Source organism: Notothenia rossii (assembly GCF_949606895.1).
Source record: "Notothenia rossii genome assembly, chromosome: 9".
Taxonomy (NCBI): Eukaryota; Metazoa; Chordata; class Actinopteri; order Perciformes; family Nototheniidae; genus Notothenia; species Notothenia rossii.
In genome coordinates, this window is record NC_136907.1 from 79064283 (window position 1) to 79079846 (window position 15564).

Sequence of the window (15564 nt, forward strand, 5' to 3'; positions counted from 1 at the left end):
ATGAAGACAGGAGAAGGCCCTCCTCTGCAAGATGTCACGCCTGCCGAGGAGCTGGCCCTCAGCAATAATGAGGGTCGGCCCTTGATGGTAGGGGTGGAAGTGGGGGTCTCCACAGACCCTGGTGGCAGCCGCTCCCACTACATTGTTATACAGGGAATGAGTCAGGAAGCTATAAACTGCTGGGATGCTATTAAAACACAACTATATAATATATCTATGTTTGTGGGAGTAAGTAACATGTATTTTATTGTTCTGCAGATGATGGGGATAATGTGGTGTTGCTGACATTGAAATAAAGGGGCTGGAAATTGAACACAAAAATATTTTAATTAAAAAAGCCAAACTGAAGGTTGAGAAATTGGGGAAAGAAAGACCTTGTAACCTTCAGTAATTTATTTTCGAGTAAAATTAAAGGTCCCCTATTATACTGTTTTTCATCAATATATTATAGGTCTCAGATATATACAAACATGTCTCTGAAGTGTTTGTCTGAAATACCAAACAGATCATTGCAGCATTACCCATAATCCCCTCTGTTTCAGCCCTGTTGACCAAAGTGTATGTTACTTTAGATGAAAATAAGGAGCCCCTCCCCACGCCCCTCTGAGAGATATTTAGTTAACACTTTCAGAATCTCTTTACACAGAGGGGACACATATGTATGTGTAAAATACATGAAAAAGAGGATTTTGCATAATCCTGATCCTGGTTTTGGCATGGGCCACATTACATCTGGTTTGTGGCCCTTCATCAGGGACAGGATACGGGGTCATCAAGAAAGGCTGGCAGGCATAACCCCTGTCACCGAGCAGCAATCCACTGAAGAGCCCTGTAGATAAAGGAACATTTCCATAATAAGCACCACAAAAGGCAGTTTAAGAAGCACAACACATTAAGAATGTACAGTTGCCATACCCTGCTCGAGTTTGTGACACAGTGACGACTCCTATCCATCTATCCTAGAGTCATGGACTGACCCAGGCCACTTTGCCTCAAGGCTCGTGATGAAACACCTGTGGTCACATGTGGCCTGCAAAAGAATTTGGGGTTAACAATACTTCCACAATAAGAGCATCATAGTCAGTGTAGCATCAATGTTCTTTTGAAATGAGTCCATGTTATAGAGAAAGATAGTCCAAGTGTGAAACATGTACTGTGTGAATATTTAAATGTGTGATTTCCTTTAATCACCCAGACTTCAATGTGTGTTCTTTAAGTGAATGTGCAAGATATACCTGAATGTTGAGGCTGTGGAATGATTTGTGATTCACATAGTCGCCTTCATTTTCTCCCAGACACACAGATATTGGTATGTGTGTACAGTATATGAGCCAAGCACCCTGGGAAACCCTATGAAATAGAAGGCTGCATTTATTATACAACTAAACAACATTCACTGTAAAGATATAATCACATAGCGATATCAATACCTGCCATGTTGTAAAATCCCTCTTTATCGTCTGCGTGGAGCGATTACAATAGGGTATTCGCCGACCTCTGGTCTCAGACCCTAATTAAAGCTGCAAGCAGCGATGAGCGGGTCTTCTACGCCCCGCTGGCTATTGTCCGCACGTCAACGTGTCACAAAGATGGTTTCCGGACTCGGCCGTTGGCAAATGTGGGAACTTTCAGGCCGATCGGACAATGTGTATAGGAGCTGGCTGCGCATCACTCTCATTCACCAATGGTAATGTTTAGATGGATTTAGGAACCCTCCCTCGATTCTATTGGCTCTAACGGTTCAAAAGAGGTGTCAATCACCAAAATCGGCCAATGGGTTCTAGAGATATGGCAAAAACACCCAAATGAAACCTCTAGTCTAATAAAAGGTCAAGTTTCTCTTGTTTTGCATCAATCTTGATACAGGGTACTTATTATATGTTATAGCTTGGATTCCTAAAGCTGTTAGTCTACCATTCCATCATTTCACTATAAGTAATGTTTTATTTTGGACAGACACTATAATTTACATTTTTTTACTATGTTCAATCTGAATTTACTTTAAAATAAAAACATCTATATTGACTCTGACTGTTCTACATCCAACTCACAGGTTGATCATTGCTTTGAGAAAATAGATTATTAATTTAACCCTTTTAGAAGTTAAGATATAGTCATTTGTTCTGGGAATGTCATTTTCGAGCCTGAAACCTGAAAAATAGGCTCAGGGCTCAACAGGTTAACTGCCACATCCTGTCATGAACAGAGACTGAAAGCTACAGTTCAAAGTGTTCACCGCAGCGTGCAGGTTTTTGCGGCATTTAGAAGAACAAGGGGCATTTCTTGTAAATGCTGAAGGGAGGGGGGAGCAGGGTTTACTGATGGCAGTTATCTAAAAGTGAAAGTAAAATACATTATAATGACAAATTTAAGGGTGTCAATCATTTGAGACCCTGAATAAGAGGTTGAATAGAATCATATCACATGAATGTGAAAACCTAGAGGGGAAAGAAATGGAAGTAAATAAATGAACATGGTCAGTTGAATCACTATTATGTTGTATTCTGAATCAGCCTGTCAATGTTTCTTTTGAAAACACTTTGACAAAGTTCAGGCTGCTGTAACAGTGTGGATCAGTCCCACACAACAGCTGCTGAAGGAGCTGGAGTCAAACTATAAATTGTCAATAAAAGTAGCATCTAAAATCACATTCATCTGGACTGTGTGTCAGTGTCTGAAAATAAATCCTGTTTGTGCATTGAAACTTTCCAACGCATTGAACTTTTGGAAATAGTTTATTTTGTTTAGCCTTCTTCTCAGATATCAAAAACAATGATGAGGTGCTCAGGATTGTGATGGAGGGGAAGACTGAAGCTGGGAAGAGCTCCACAGGGAACAGCCTTATGGGAATCAGAACTTAAAATAAATCCCTTGCACCGTACACTACAATCTTCAATAAAAGCAAAACAACTTTGAGTTTAAGTTTATATGAGGATTCAACAGTGTGAGTTTAATTACAAAGGAATTGAAGAAAAATGTGTTTAAATCAAAACCCTGATGAAGGTTTTGAAAGCTCCCAAGCTTGTGAGTGCAGCATCATATCACATCCTGTTATGAACAGAGACTGAGAGCTGCAGTTCAAAGTGTTGACTACAGTCTGCAGGTTTTTGTGGTATTTAGAAGAACAGAGAGCATTTCTTGTAAATGCTGAAGGGAGGGGGGAGCAGGGTTAACTGAGGACAGTTATCTAAAAGTGAAAGGAAAATACATTCTAATGGAAAAGTAAGGGTATCAATCATTTGAGACCCTGAATAAGAGGTTGAATAAAATCATATCACATTAATGTGAAAAACTAACAGGGAAAGAGATGGCAGTTTAAACACATCCATGCCCCTTCCCACCAAACCAGTTTGGTTCTAGCTCTGTGCTTTTCTGGTTCTGAACTGGTTCTCCTTTTTAGTCCCAGTTGTGTTCCCAGCCGCTCACAACCACAACAATGGCGGACTGCGTCGGTGCTCGTGTTTCTTTTAATAATAGGAAGCCAGATTAGATTAAATCACTATTATGCCAAATGCTGAAGCCAACTGTCCATGTTTCTTTCAGTAAATAATATGTAGCTCTACACGTCCATGTGACCTTGGGAAAGATACAGTACTTAACCACACATTGGTATGGCCAACGTGTGTGAGTGTGTGTGAATGTTAGTCTCCCTGAGCAGCTTGCATGGCAGCCTCTGCCTCTGTATGAATGTGTGTGAATGGGTGAATGTTGATATGTAAAGAGCATCGAGGGCTTATATCTAAAATATGTAGTCTGTTCATTAAAAACAAATCTGAACACATGAGGCTATATTTCCCCTTGTTTTGTTTATTAAATAAATTCCATCATTCAATAAAATAATTGAAACCCTTTGTCGGCTGTTTTCTTTCTAAAGCTTATTCAACTATTAAGCATAATTCACCTACATTTCATTGATTTTGTTGACTTATAACTGAATTTATGAGGCAATAAACCTCACCTCTAGTGAGTGGTCCAGCCCTTCGTATGTTTTTCTGTATGTGGCCCTCAGTGAAAGAAGTTTGGAGGCGACTGATAGAGTGTAATGTCCCCCTCCTCTCCCCGCTGCAGCCCACCAGCTGATCTCAGAGCACGCTCCCCTCTCCTGCAGGGGGGCGTGGTCAGCTGCAGCTCACAGAATCAGCCCCCTGCAAAAACAGCGCTGGAAAGAGCAAATAGAGCTAAATGAGGCATGGCTAAAATGCAGGATCTGTTTGGTGTTTTGAAAAAAATATATATATTTATATACTTTATATAGGTATGGCCCTACAATATATTGTTCAAATATAGCATGAAAGGTCACCTTTAAATGAAGAAAAAAACGTACATATTAAATTAAAAACGTTTTAAAAATAAAAAATACATGGAAGTCGAGTAAAACCGAGTGGTGTCATCATTTGTTAAAAGCTTTAATGAAAAGGTGAGTTTTAAGAAGTGATTCAAAAGATTTCACTGATTTTGCCAGAAAAATCTCACCCTTTGTTTTTAGCCTGGATTTGTGAAAGCAGTACTACAAAATCATCTTTGAATATTTGAGTAAATGTACTTTCAACATAATATAACTTTAAAGACTAAGTGTGTGTTGCCAGAGACATAACACACACATACACACAAACTTGTTTTCATCACTTAAGGGCACATTGTGTTGACTAATGTATTCCCGTTCCAAAGCCTAATCTTTACCTGAAATGGGCGGCAGTGGCTCAGTCTCTTGGCATTGGGACAGAAGGGTCGCCGGTTCACTTCCTGCACAAGTGCCCATGAGCAAGCCATTAAATGAGTTACAACACTTCATTGATATTCTTGAGTTTAATTACATCAAGTTTTGTTGATACATTTTGGTTCTGACATGTTTCTGAAATAAGTTGAAAAGACTTTTCACCTTGAGATAAATGCTCTTCTCTTAAAAGTAAACCAAAATTCCTCAAACCCTTATGTTTAAAACAAACATAAATAGTTCCAAGATAACTTATCAGTTTAGATACATGTGTTGATGCAAACTGCTTGGCTGTGTTTTCAGAAGAGTTGTCATGCTACAAACACATGTATTTACCGGATGTTCCTTAAAGTTCCTCTCTAAAGCTGTAGTGATTGGTTGTCCAAACCAATTAAAGAGTTCAGCTATTATTGAGATAATTAATGAGTTTAAGGTATTTTCTGGATACAAAGGTCAATAATGGAAAATCCTTAAAGTTACCATAATTTAAAATGCTCAGATTTAGCACACGTTCATTTCCAGTTTGCTTTTAATGGGGTCAGGCATTATTTCTTCTTTTCTATAATGACATGAAACAATTTTATTTAGATCCAGTTGTGAATAATACTGTGATTTATATTAAGATAGACCCTTAAAACTCACTTTTAAAACATTTATTAAACAACCTTTACATAACATAACACACTCAATGTGAACTCAACATTATTTTATTATGAGACATTATTGATAGCAAGATGTTTGTCTTTACACATTCATTTGAGTTCCAACCTTTTCATATTGAATTACACAATTCATTACAAATATAGATTTTAACCTTTCATTTTACAAAACCCAACATTGACATTACGCCTTCAGTTACAGGAAAGCCAAAGAAAACACATCCGTTTACAATTTTAAAAGCATTAATTAATGATGTGTATACATTTATTTTTCTTGTAAAAGCAATCAAAGAACAAATGAGTTTACAGTGCATTACTATAGTTTATAAAGTTAACATATTGGTTCTTGACGATTTGTCACCCTGATAGTATTTAATTGACTCACCACAGAAATAACTGATATTACTATAAATCACATCAAACAACAAAATCAAAAAGAGGACTGTGAAGATTAACAAGGAGGTATTCCAGAGGGTCAGACTGCATCATGGAAACCAGTGTGACTGCTAGATTATGAAAACCAAGAAGTGAACTTTTTCCAACCTTTTTTCGTAATAGAAGCAATGTCGTCAATTATTGTAGGGCTGTGCTCAGCTTCCTTCCTGGCCTTCCTCTCCTCCTCTTCTCTTATTCTCCTCTTCTCCTCCTTCATTTCTTTTTTGTGAGCTTCTTTTAGGCTTTCATCCTTTTCTGTTATTCTCCTCTTCTCCTCCTTCATTTCTTTTTTGCTAGCTGCTTTTAGGCTTTCATCCTTTTCTGCTATTTTCCTCATCCCCTCCTCCATTTCTATTTTGTTAGCTTCTCTCAGCCTTGCCTCCTCTTCTTTCATTCTCTTCATCCCCTCCTCCAATTCTGTTTTGGTAGCTGATTTTAGGCTTGCATGCTCTTCTTTCATTATCCTCATCCCCTCCTCCAATTTTTTTTTGTTAGCTGATTCTAGGCTTGCATGCTCTTCTCTCATTTTCCTCATCTCTTCCTCCATTTCTCTTTCACGAGTTTCCATCTGCCTTGCTACCCTCTCACCCTCCTCTTTCATTTGATTGAATTGTTGCTCATACTTTTTCGCTATTTTCTTTTCCATTTCCTCTTCCCGTTTGCACATTTCCTCTTCTTTCTCTTTAAGGATTCTCTGTTTCTCCTCTTCTATGACCTTCTCTGCCTCCTGGAACATGCCACTGGTGTAATGACTTCCTCCGTTCTTCTCTGCTATGTTTCTGATCTTGTTGAGCAGCTCTCTGACCTGAGAACGATCATTCACCTTATTATTGAAGAGGTGGTACTGCCCATTACATCTGTTCACAAGTTCCTGCAGCTCTTCACTTTCCTTCAAGAACTCTTCGATGGGTTTCCCTTCGAGCTGGTCACCGTGGGTAAAGAGGACCATGCTGTATCTGTCTGCATCTCCTCCAAAGATTTCCTGAATCTTCTGCACCGTCTGCTTTTCTTCATCTGTGAATCTGCCCAGTCTGATGACGACCAGGAAGACATGGGGTCCAGGAGAAGCATAAGAAATGCTCTTACCAACAACGTTTCTGGTCTCCTCTTCTTCAATCTTGGTGTCAAACAGACCAGGAGTATCAATAACCTTAACTTTGTGTCCATCAACCCTACCAATGGCATTAGAACAGTCTACAGTCATGGATTTAGCAGAGAACTTTGATGCAAAGGACTTTTTTCCCAGAATGGTGTTTCCTGCGGCGCTCTTCCCAACACCGGTCTTCCCCACCATCACAATCCGGACCTCATCATTATTGTATGTGTTTGATTGGTAGGCTGAAAAAAAAGAAGAAAGAATAAATATTTAGCAATCTCTGTATTTATAAAATGGTTCAAATACCAAATGAACAATGATGATAGGGGGGGGGCTCAAGATGCTTTAAGTAATCTAGAATATGTGTATAATCTGTCATTCAATTGATGTTTTTCATTTATTCCTGTAGACGCTATTCTCAACATAGAAAGCGTTTATTAAGTGAATGGCAGGTTTGGTGATAAAGGTAGAGGGTCTGTCAATGTCAAGTGATGCACCTTGAAGGGACGTTGTTTTTCCAAACAAACTTATGACCGGCTACCCCTAAATATTCTTATTATTCTTAATACGTTTCATGTAGTCTTGTTAACATTTTGTAAAATCAAGTAAAAGCAGTGATGCATTCCCAAAATTGGGAGTGTATCACCCAGGCTCTCAAAATGCTTGGAATTTTATTTTTATTGTACTGTTTTGATCTGTTTATTATTAGGGAATATGACCACCTACATATCCAATCTATAAATATTTAGATAAGTTGCAATCATCATTAACAATAAAGTTTATTCACTTACCGTTTCGGGCGATTCTGCTGGCCATAGTTGGTTCTGGAGGGAGGAGCTGGTCTGCTGCTGAGCTGAAGAAGTGAAGTTAGTCTGCAGCAACACTTCCTTAAATACAGACTTCATGAAGCAAACCACACCCACACACTGCTGACATCACAGTCTGAAGTTCAGCTCCAGTGGGATGATTCATAGATTAAAATGTATAAAATCTCACCCTGGCTTAATAAACAGAACAATGGACATATAGCCTCACGTGTTCAGATTTTTTTTAATTGAACAGACTACATATTTGAGGTATCAGCCCTCAATGTTCTTTATATATCAGCATTCACCCGTTCACACACGTTCATAGTTTCATGGTTGTTTTTCTCAGCTCTTCAATGGTCGTTGGAATTTGTTGATTCACGCTCTTTATTGTTCTGTTTTTAGCACAGCTTGAATATCCAGTCCACCTGCATGTTCATCGTTCATTTAGATAACTATAAACAGCGAACCCAGTTCAGCCTCCTATCAGCATTTACAAGAAAGGCCACCTGTTCTTTTAAATGCCACCATAAGTGCCCATAAAGCGCAGCACTTTTAGTTGTAGCTCGTAGTGTGTGTTTGTGTGTGTTTGCAACATGAGGTCAAATAGATATGTTTCTCCGAATCGAAGGGGAAAAATACAAAAGCGTTGCACACAATTTAAACCTATCAATGTTGTGTTTGTTTGTTTGTTTATTTATTTAAAGGACAGTGCACATTAATCCACATTGCTGTAAATGAGCCAGTATTAGCCAGCAGGCTAATTTTCAACTGTTGTCATTTGGCAAGATGTTAAATGACCACAACAAGACAAGAGAAATAAAAACCTAATTAAATAGAGTACAGCGGGCAACAGCAAATGTATGATAGGAGGTGTTATTCCTTATCTGTATTGGTATTGTGTTCCAGAGTGTTGATGCCCTCTCAGAGAAACAGTGTTTACCAAAGGAACTGGCCCTAAGAGGGACTACACAGTCCCCTCTTAGGGCAGACCTTGTGGTTCTGCTGTTTGAACTTTTCTGCTGTATAAAAGTGCAGAGTGGTGGGGGTGCCTTGCCGTTTAGAATTTTTAAAATGAGACATGCATCAGTGTGTTTTAAAATATTCCCCCAGCTGAGCAGGTTATGTTTGTCCAGGATTTTGCAATGGTGGTATTGCTTAGGTTTTCTGTCCAAAACTTTGAGAGCTTGTTTGTGAAGTGATAGGATAGGCTTTCATGTTGTGCTATTCGCCTGGGTCCAGCTGGTCATACAGTCTGTTAGGTGGGGAAGGATCATGGCAGTCATATAGAGTTTTGCTACAGGTGTTGTCAAACAGTTCCTTATATATCTAAAGTTTGCTAGATTGTATTTAGTTATTTGCATTACCTTTCTCACTTGTTTTTTGAAGGATAAAGTAGTGTCAAGGATAATGCCTATATTTAAAATGTGTAACTGTTTGAATGACCTCCCCAGACACATAGACTTTGGGTTCACCCAGTTCATTCCTCAGGGGTGGTGATGTCTCGCCACTTACCCTTACACACTGAAGCTCATCCAGTATTGCACTGGATGAGAAATTAAAATAAGACATTTTGTGAATGAGTACTTGATGGTTGACTGTATCAAAAGCTTTCTTAAGGTCTAAGAAGATTGCTCCAACAATGCCTCCTTTGTCCATTTTTGATTTAATATTTTCCACAAGCAAACAATTTGCGGTATCAGTGGAATGATTGGCTCGGAAGCCGAATTGCATGGGGTGTAGTGTGAAAGGACTACTGTTAAGATGTCCAGTCAATTGCTCAGCCACACATTTCTCAGAGATCTTAGACATGACAGGTAGGCACTAATGGGCCTATAGTTGTTTGCATCAGTTGTGTCCCCGGATTTGTGTACTGGCACAACAATGGCTAACTTCCAGTCTTTTGGGAATTTTCCCTCCCTAAAAGAGGTGTTAATTATTTGGGTAATTGTCCCTGTGAGGGTAGTAGCATGTTTCTTTAGAAACATAGAATCCAGTCCAAACGTGTCTTTTGATTTGAAATTGTTTATAGAAGAAATTATAGAATTAACTTTGGATTCAGAAGTCTCTGTCAGGGAGAAGATTGGCTGTGTACAATCAATAGGCGATAAATGTCTTTGACCAATTTGGGGACTGTTTATAGTCAGCCTCACAGAATTAATAAATTGGTTATTAAAAAGAGCCGCTATTTCTGCTGGCCCCTTACATACAGTAAGGTTCCATTGTTACTGATCTCCAGCTGCTTTGTTATGTTATGCCCTTTCACGGTTAGGTTCTGCAGACAGTCCCAGATTTGTTTATGATTTCCCTTAGTTTCATGAATGAGATTAACAAAGAAGTTGGATTTAGCTGCCCTGATTTCCTTTGTAACTCTGTTTCGTAAGGACACAAATATATGCCTGTCAGTCACTACATTTGATTTAAGAGAGTGCTTTAGAGCAGCGGTTTTCAAAGTGTGAGGCGCGCCTCCCCTGGGGGGCGCCAGAGAGTTCAGGGGAGGCGCAGCGTGAGACACAAAAGAACGAGAAAAAGACGAGTAAGGTGACACTGTGTAGACCTGTTGTAGGTTACAGTTAAAACCATTTTGAATAAAGCAACATATCAACATCAAGCCAAGTTCCTTGTGTTATATATCTATAACTTTTCATCCTGATTGTCCATCATGTTGTATTGTTGGTCTTTCTATAAACACATCAATGTTTCTACACATTTATTTGACCATTTAAGGTTTTTTTGGGCAGTTTTTGGCCAACTCCTTTTCCTGTTCCGTCTGTGGTCCCGCCTCCATCAGATCCTGACCCGTCGGTGGTCCCGACGGCTACCAATCTTGCCATTCCCCCGGAGCTGTCCCGTCACCGCCTTCCTGCCCATCCTCATGCCCGGCCCCATGAGTTTGCCCGCCGCGGCCTTTACCCCTTCTCGGCCTCTGCTTTGACCGGGGTTTCCTCGGGCCGTCCACCCGGGTGCCTCCTCCGGACCCCCTCAACCCACCGTTCTGCAAGTTTTGTGTTTTTTAGGGAAGTCTGGGATCCGTCCCTTGAGGGGGAGGTTATGTTACGATCCGTATTAGTTTTGGCTGTTTTATTTTGTCCCGTCAAGATCTGTCTTTGGTTTCCTGTTTTATTTTGAAAAGTGTTCACCCCCCGTCTTGTCTGTTGCTTCCTGTCTCTGTGTTCCCTCCTGTTTGATTACCTGATTGTGTTCACCTTGTGCCCCTGTGTTTTCTCTTTTCTCTGTCTTGTTCGTGTGATTATTCTTGTGTGCATTTAAGTTCTGTTTTTTGTTTCAGCCTTTGCAGGTCTTGTGCAGGTTCTGAACAAGTTTATGGTTTGCCTTGCCTTGTTTTACTTTGTTTGCCTGGCCTATTCCACAAATAAAGGACTTTGATTTCAACCAACGGTTCACTGCATTTGGGTCCTATGTACCTTGCCCTCAAGCTGGGACACTGTGAATGTGTGTGAATGGGTGAATGTTGATATGTAAAGAACATTGAGGGCTTATATCTCAAATATGTAGTCTGTTCAGTTAAAAAAAATCTGAACACGTGAGGCTATATTTCCATTGTTCTGTTTATTAAGCCAGGGTGAGATGTTAAACATTTTAATCTATGAATCATCCCACTGTAGCTGAACTTCAGACTGTGATGTCAGCAGTGTGTGGGTGTGGTTTGCTGCATGCAGTCTGTATTTAAGGAGGTGTTGTTGCAGACTAACTTCACTTCCTCAGCTCAGCAGCAGACCAGCTCCTCCCTCCAGAACCAACTATGGCCAGCAAACTTGCCCAAAATGGTAAGTGAATAAACTTTATTGCTAATGATGATTGCAACTTATCTAAATATTTATAGATTGGATATGTAGGTGGTCATATTCCCTAATAATGAACAGATTAAAACAGTACAATAAAAATAAAATTCCAAGCATTTTGAGAGCCTGGGTGATACACTCCCAATTTTGGGAATGCATCACTGCTTTTACTTGATTTTACAAAATGTTCACAAGACTACATGAAACGTATTTAGAATAATAAGTGTGAGGGAATAATTCTGTCTTCACTCCTAGAATTTAGCCTTTTCTGTGTGTTGACGTTTACGATCAGCCCTGCTCCTTATCTCCCGTAAGGAATGTGATAATGCAGTCGTATGTTGATACTATAAGTTTTATGGCTTGACCTAGTGGACATAGGGAGTTTTACGACTGTGAGAACGCTGGCTTCTAAGCACCACGGATGTCAGAGACAGTCTCCAGGTGTTGATGCCCATCTCCAATATGTGGATTTGACTCTCTGTAAACGAGTTAAAGGGTCTACCAAGATGCGAGGCTGATCAGAATTGACATGGCAACCCATCCGTGCAGTCAGAACCTTTGACTGTGTGACTTGTGATGTGAATTTCTCCGGCCGATACTTGTCTTAAATATCAGTATTTGACATCAGAACTCCTGCTCGTCCTGTGTCTCCTTCCTGAGTCGGTGACTCCCACTGCATTGCTACACAGAAGTTTCCTCCACAATAAGAATATGTAGGGGTAGCCAGACATAAGTTTGTTTGGGCTCCTGATTTTAACTAAAGGCAACTTAAACCTTTACAAGTTTTTTTAGGCCCAAAATGGGGTAATTTGTAGAAGTACGAAAGATAGAAACTAAACATGTTGTAAGGACTATTTGTAAAAAAGGTTTTCTCATTAAAATAAATGTACAGCTAGAGGCCACTGCTGCACCATTTCAGTTCAGGTTGTATTCAGGCAGTTAAGAAGTGAAACATTCAGGCAAGATTAACATTTAGTTTGATATTAATTTCCAGTACTTGTGTTCATCATGGTGCCTCTCTCTTGCTCCGGTGAAGAAAAAACAAGGTCCCTTCAAGGTGTATCTCTTGACATTGACAGACCCTCTACCTTTATCACATAATAAACGCTTTCTATGTTGAGAATAGCGTCTACAGGAATAAATGAAAAATATCAATTGAATGACATCTAGACATGTTCTAGATTATTAAACCATGTTGAGCCCACCCCCCTCTCTGTCAACATTGTTCATGTGGTAGTTGAATCATTTTATAAATACAGAGATGCTAAATATTTCTTCATTTTTTTCAGACGTCCGATCAAAATCAAACACATACAATAACGCTGAGCTCCGGATTGTGTTGGTGGGGAAGACCGGAGCTGGGAAGAGCGCCACAGGAAACACCATTCTGGGAAAAAAGTCCTTTAAATCAGAGTTATCTGCTAAATCCTTGACTGTAAACTGTTCTAATGACATTGGTGAAGTTGATGGACAAAGAGTTAAGGTTATTGACACTCCTGGGCTGTTTGACACCAAGATTGAAGAAGAGGAGACCAGAAAGAACGTTCTCCAGAGCATTTCTTATGCTGCTCCTGGACCCCATGTCTTCCTGGTCGTCATCAAACTGGGCAGATTCACAGATGAAGAAAAGCAGACAGTCCAGACGATTCGGGAAATCTTTGGAGAGCAAGCAGAAAGATACAGCATGATTCTCTTTACTCACGGTGACCTGCTCGAAGACCAAACTATTGAAGAGTTCTTGAAGGAAAGTGAAGACCTGACGGAACTTGTGAACAGATGTAACGGGCAGTGCCACCTCTTCAATAATAACCTGAAGGATCGTTCTCAGGTCAGAGAGCTGCTCAACAAGATCAGAAACATAGCAGAGAAGAACGGAGGAAGCCATTACACCAGTGAAATGTTCCAGGAGGCAGAGAGGGCCATAGAAGAGGAAAAACAGAGAATCCTTAAAGAGAGAGAAGAGGAAATACGCAAACAGGAAGAGGAAATTAAAAAGAGATTAGATACGAAGTATGAGGAACAATTACAAAAAATCAAAGAGGATGGTGAGAGGGTAGCAAGGCAGATAGAAGCTCGTGAAAGAGAAATGGAGGAGGAGATGAGAGAAGAGGAGGAAAGGCTAAAAGCAGCTGGCAAAATAGAAATGGAGGAGGAGAGGAGAATAAGAGAAAAGGGGGAAAGCCTAAAAGCAGCTGGCAAAATAGAAATGGAGAAGGAGAGGAGAATAAGAGAAAAGGGGGAAAGCCTAAAAGCAGCTGGCAAAATAGAAATGGAGAAGGAGAGGAGAATAAGAGAAAAGGGGGAAAGCCTAAAAGCAGCTGGCAAAATAGAAATGGAGGAGGAGAGGAGGGACATGAGAGAATTGGTGGAAACGCTGAGAGAAGATAGCAAAAGAGAAAGAGAGGAGATGTGTAGGAACATGAGAGAATTGGAGGAAAAGCTAAAAGCAGCTTTCAAAAGTGAAATAGAGGAGGAGAGGAGGAGAATAAGAGAAGAGGAGGGAAGGAGGGCCAGACAGGAAGCTGAGAGAAATCCATCTAGCTGTACAATTTTATAGATTCCTTTTTTAGATAATACCTAACAACTGAGATGTTTTGCATGAGACAGTCTGACCTTCTGATGCTGGACAGCAGCAGATTTACCAAACCTACTTGATCCTCTTCAGTCCCCTTTCTGATGTATGTGTTTGGTTTGATTTATAGTTATATCAGTTATTTCTAGGATTGTGTGTTTTGACCAAATACTAAACAAATGTCACAAATTGTCTAGAACCAAGATCTCTGATTTGCTCTTTGACTGCTATTGCTTTTACAGGAACAAATCAAAACGTTCAAATCTTTATATGTAATGCATTTTGAAATCAAATATGAAAAGATTGGAACACACATTAATGTGTAAAGACAAACATCACGTGATTAATAATGTGGCATAATAAAAGACTGTTGAGTTCACATTGAGTGTGCTATGTGCTTTTGTTGTTTAATTAAAGTGAGTTTTAAAGGTCTATCTTAATATAAATCAAAATGTATTATTCACAACTGGATCTAAATCATTTGTTTTCATGTCATTATAGAAAATAAGAAATAATACCTGAACCCATTAAAAGCAAACATGAATGTGTGCTAAATCTGAGCGTTTTAAATTGTGGTACCTTCAAGGATTTTCCATTAATGACCTTTATATCCAGAAAATACCTGAACTTTTTTAACTTCAGTGGTTTGGACAGCCAATCACTACAGCTTTGGAGAAGAACTTTAAGTAAAATCTGGTAAATACATTTGTTTCTTGAAGCATATTCTGCTATCAAGAATAATTTACCTACTTTTGATAGATTTTGCTAACTTATAACTTAACTTTTGAAGCCGTATATCTCACCTCTAGTGAGAGGCTCAGCTCATGGTCGTTTTTTTTTTGTACGTGGCTCTCAGTGGAAAACAATGTGGACTCCCCTGATCTAAATAGGACACAATATAACGAGTACTCTACATTACTGTCTCACTAGGCTACAGGAATATATAGAAATATACTACAGACACAGAATGGCAGTGGATTTAATATACATTATAATTATGCAAACTGTTCTGCGTTATAGAAGAGGAGACACTTAATAAGCTCTGGAGTCCTCGACCAATCAGAGGGGAGGTGTTGATCAATATATATTTATTTTACACAAGATCACATTACAAACCTTTAGAAACTAAATTCTGTAAATGGTGTTAATTTAGTTCAGATAAAATACATACATACATTACACAAACATACGCTAAAATTATAATAAATAGACTTTTGCAGCTAATATTTTAATACGTTTTAGTGCTGGTCAGAAGGAATGCTCGGATATTAAAACATAAGAACATATTTTCTTTTTACGGAGCCCTGGAGGGTTCATAGAGAGAAATGAATTAAACGAGGCCACGCTTTATTAACTTGTGTGCACGATATACTTTCTCGTTCGCACAAGATACTTTCTTATGATAAAACACATCGAACTGCCCGATTATTACGCCATATTATTTGTTTTATGAAGAATATGTCCGGTCGCCAGGGCGTG

The 15564-nt window shown here is 39.3% G+C and overlaps 2 protein-coding genes and 1 long non-coding RNA gene across 4 annotated transcripts; 1 reads left to right on the top strand and 2 right to left on the bottom strand.

Moving 5' to 3' along the window:
* Positions 1 to 414: 414 nt before the first annotated feature.
* On the bottom strand, positions 415 to 4015 carry LOC307020573. 2 transcript variants are annotated; one of them, XR_013802926.1, is made up of 4 exons: positions 3959 to 4015; positions 1236 to 1350; positions 916 to 1030; positions 415 to 829 (listed from the first exon to the last, which is right to left on the bottom strand). It is a non-coding gene; the product is annotated as an uncharacterized lncRNA (long non-coding RNA). The 2 variants fall into 2 exon arrangements; XR_013802927.1 differs by lacking the exon at positions 3959 to 4015 and adding an exon at positions 1431 to 2208.
* A 1337-nt stretch (positions 4016 to 5352) lies between these two features.
* Positions 5353 to 7752, bottom strand: LOC307020555 (uncharacterized protein). The gene is made up of 2 exons (XM_079652012.1): positions 7696 to 7752; positions 5353 to 7146 (listed from the first exon to the last, which is right to left on the bottom strand). The coding sequence occupies exons 1-2, from the start codon at positions 7718 to 7720 to the stop codon at positions 5885 to 5887; spliced, it is 1287 nt and encodes a 428-aa protein (XP_079508138.1). The 5' UTR covers positions 7721 to 7752; the 3' UTR covers positions 5353 to 5884.
* A 3686-nt stretch (positions 7753 to 11438) lies between these two features.
* LOC307020554 (uncharacterized protein) lies at positions 11439 to 14464 on the top strand. The gene is made up of 2 exons (XM_079652011.1): positions 11439 to 11498; positions 12803 to 14464. Exons 1-2 carry the CDS (start codon positions 11474 to 11476, stop codon positions 14068 to 14070), a joined length of 1293 nt encoding a protein of 430 aa, XP_079508137.1. The 5' UTR covers positions 11439 to 11473; the 3' UTR covers positions 14071 to 14464.
* The last annotated feature ends 1100 nt before the right edge of the window (positions 14465 to 15564 follow it).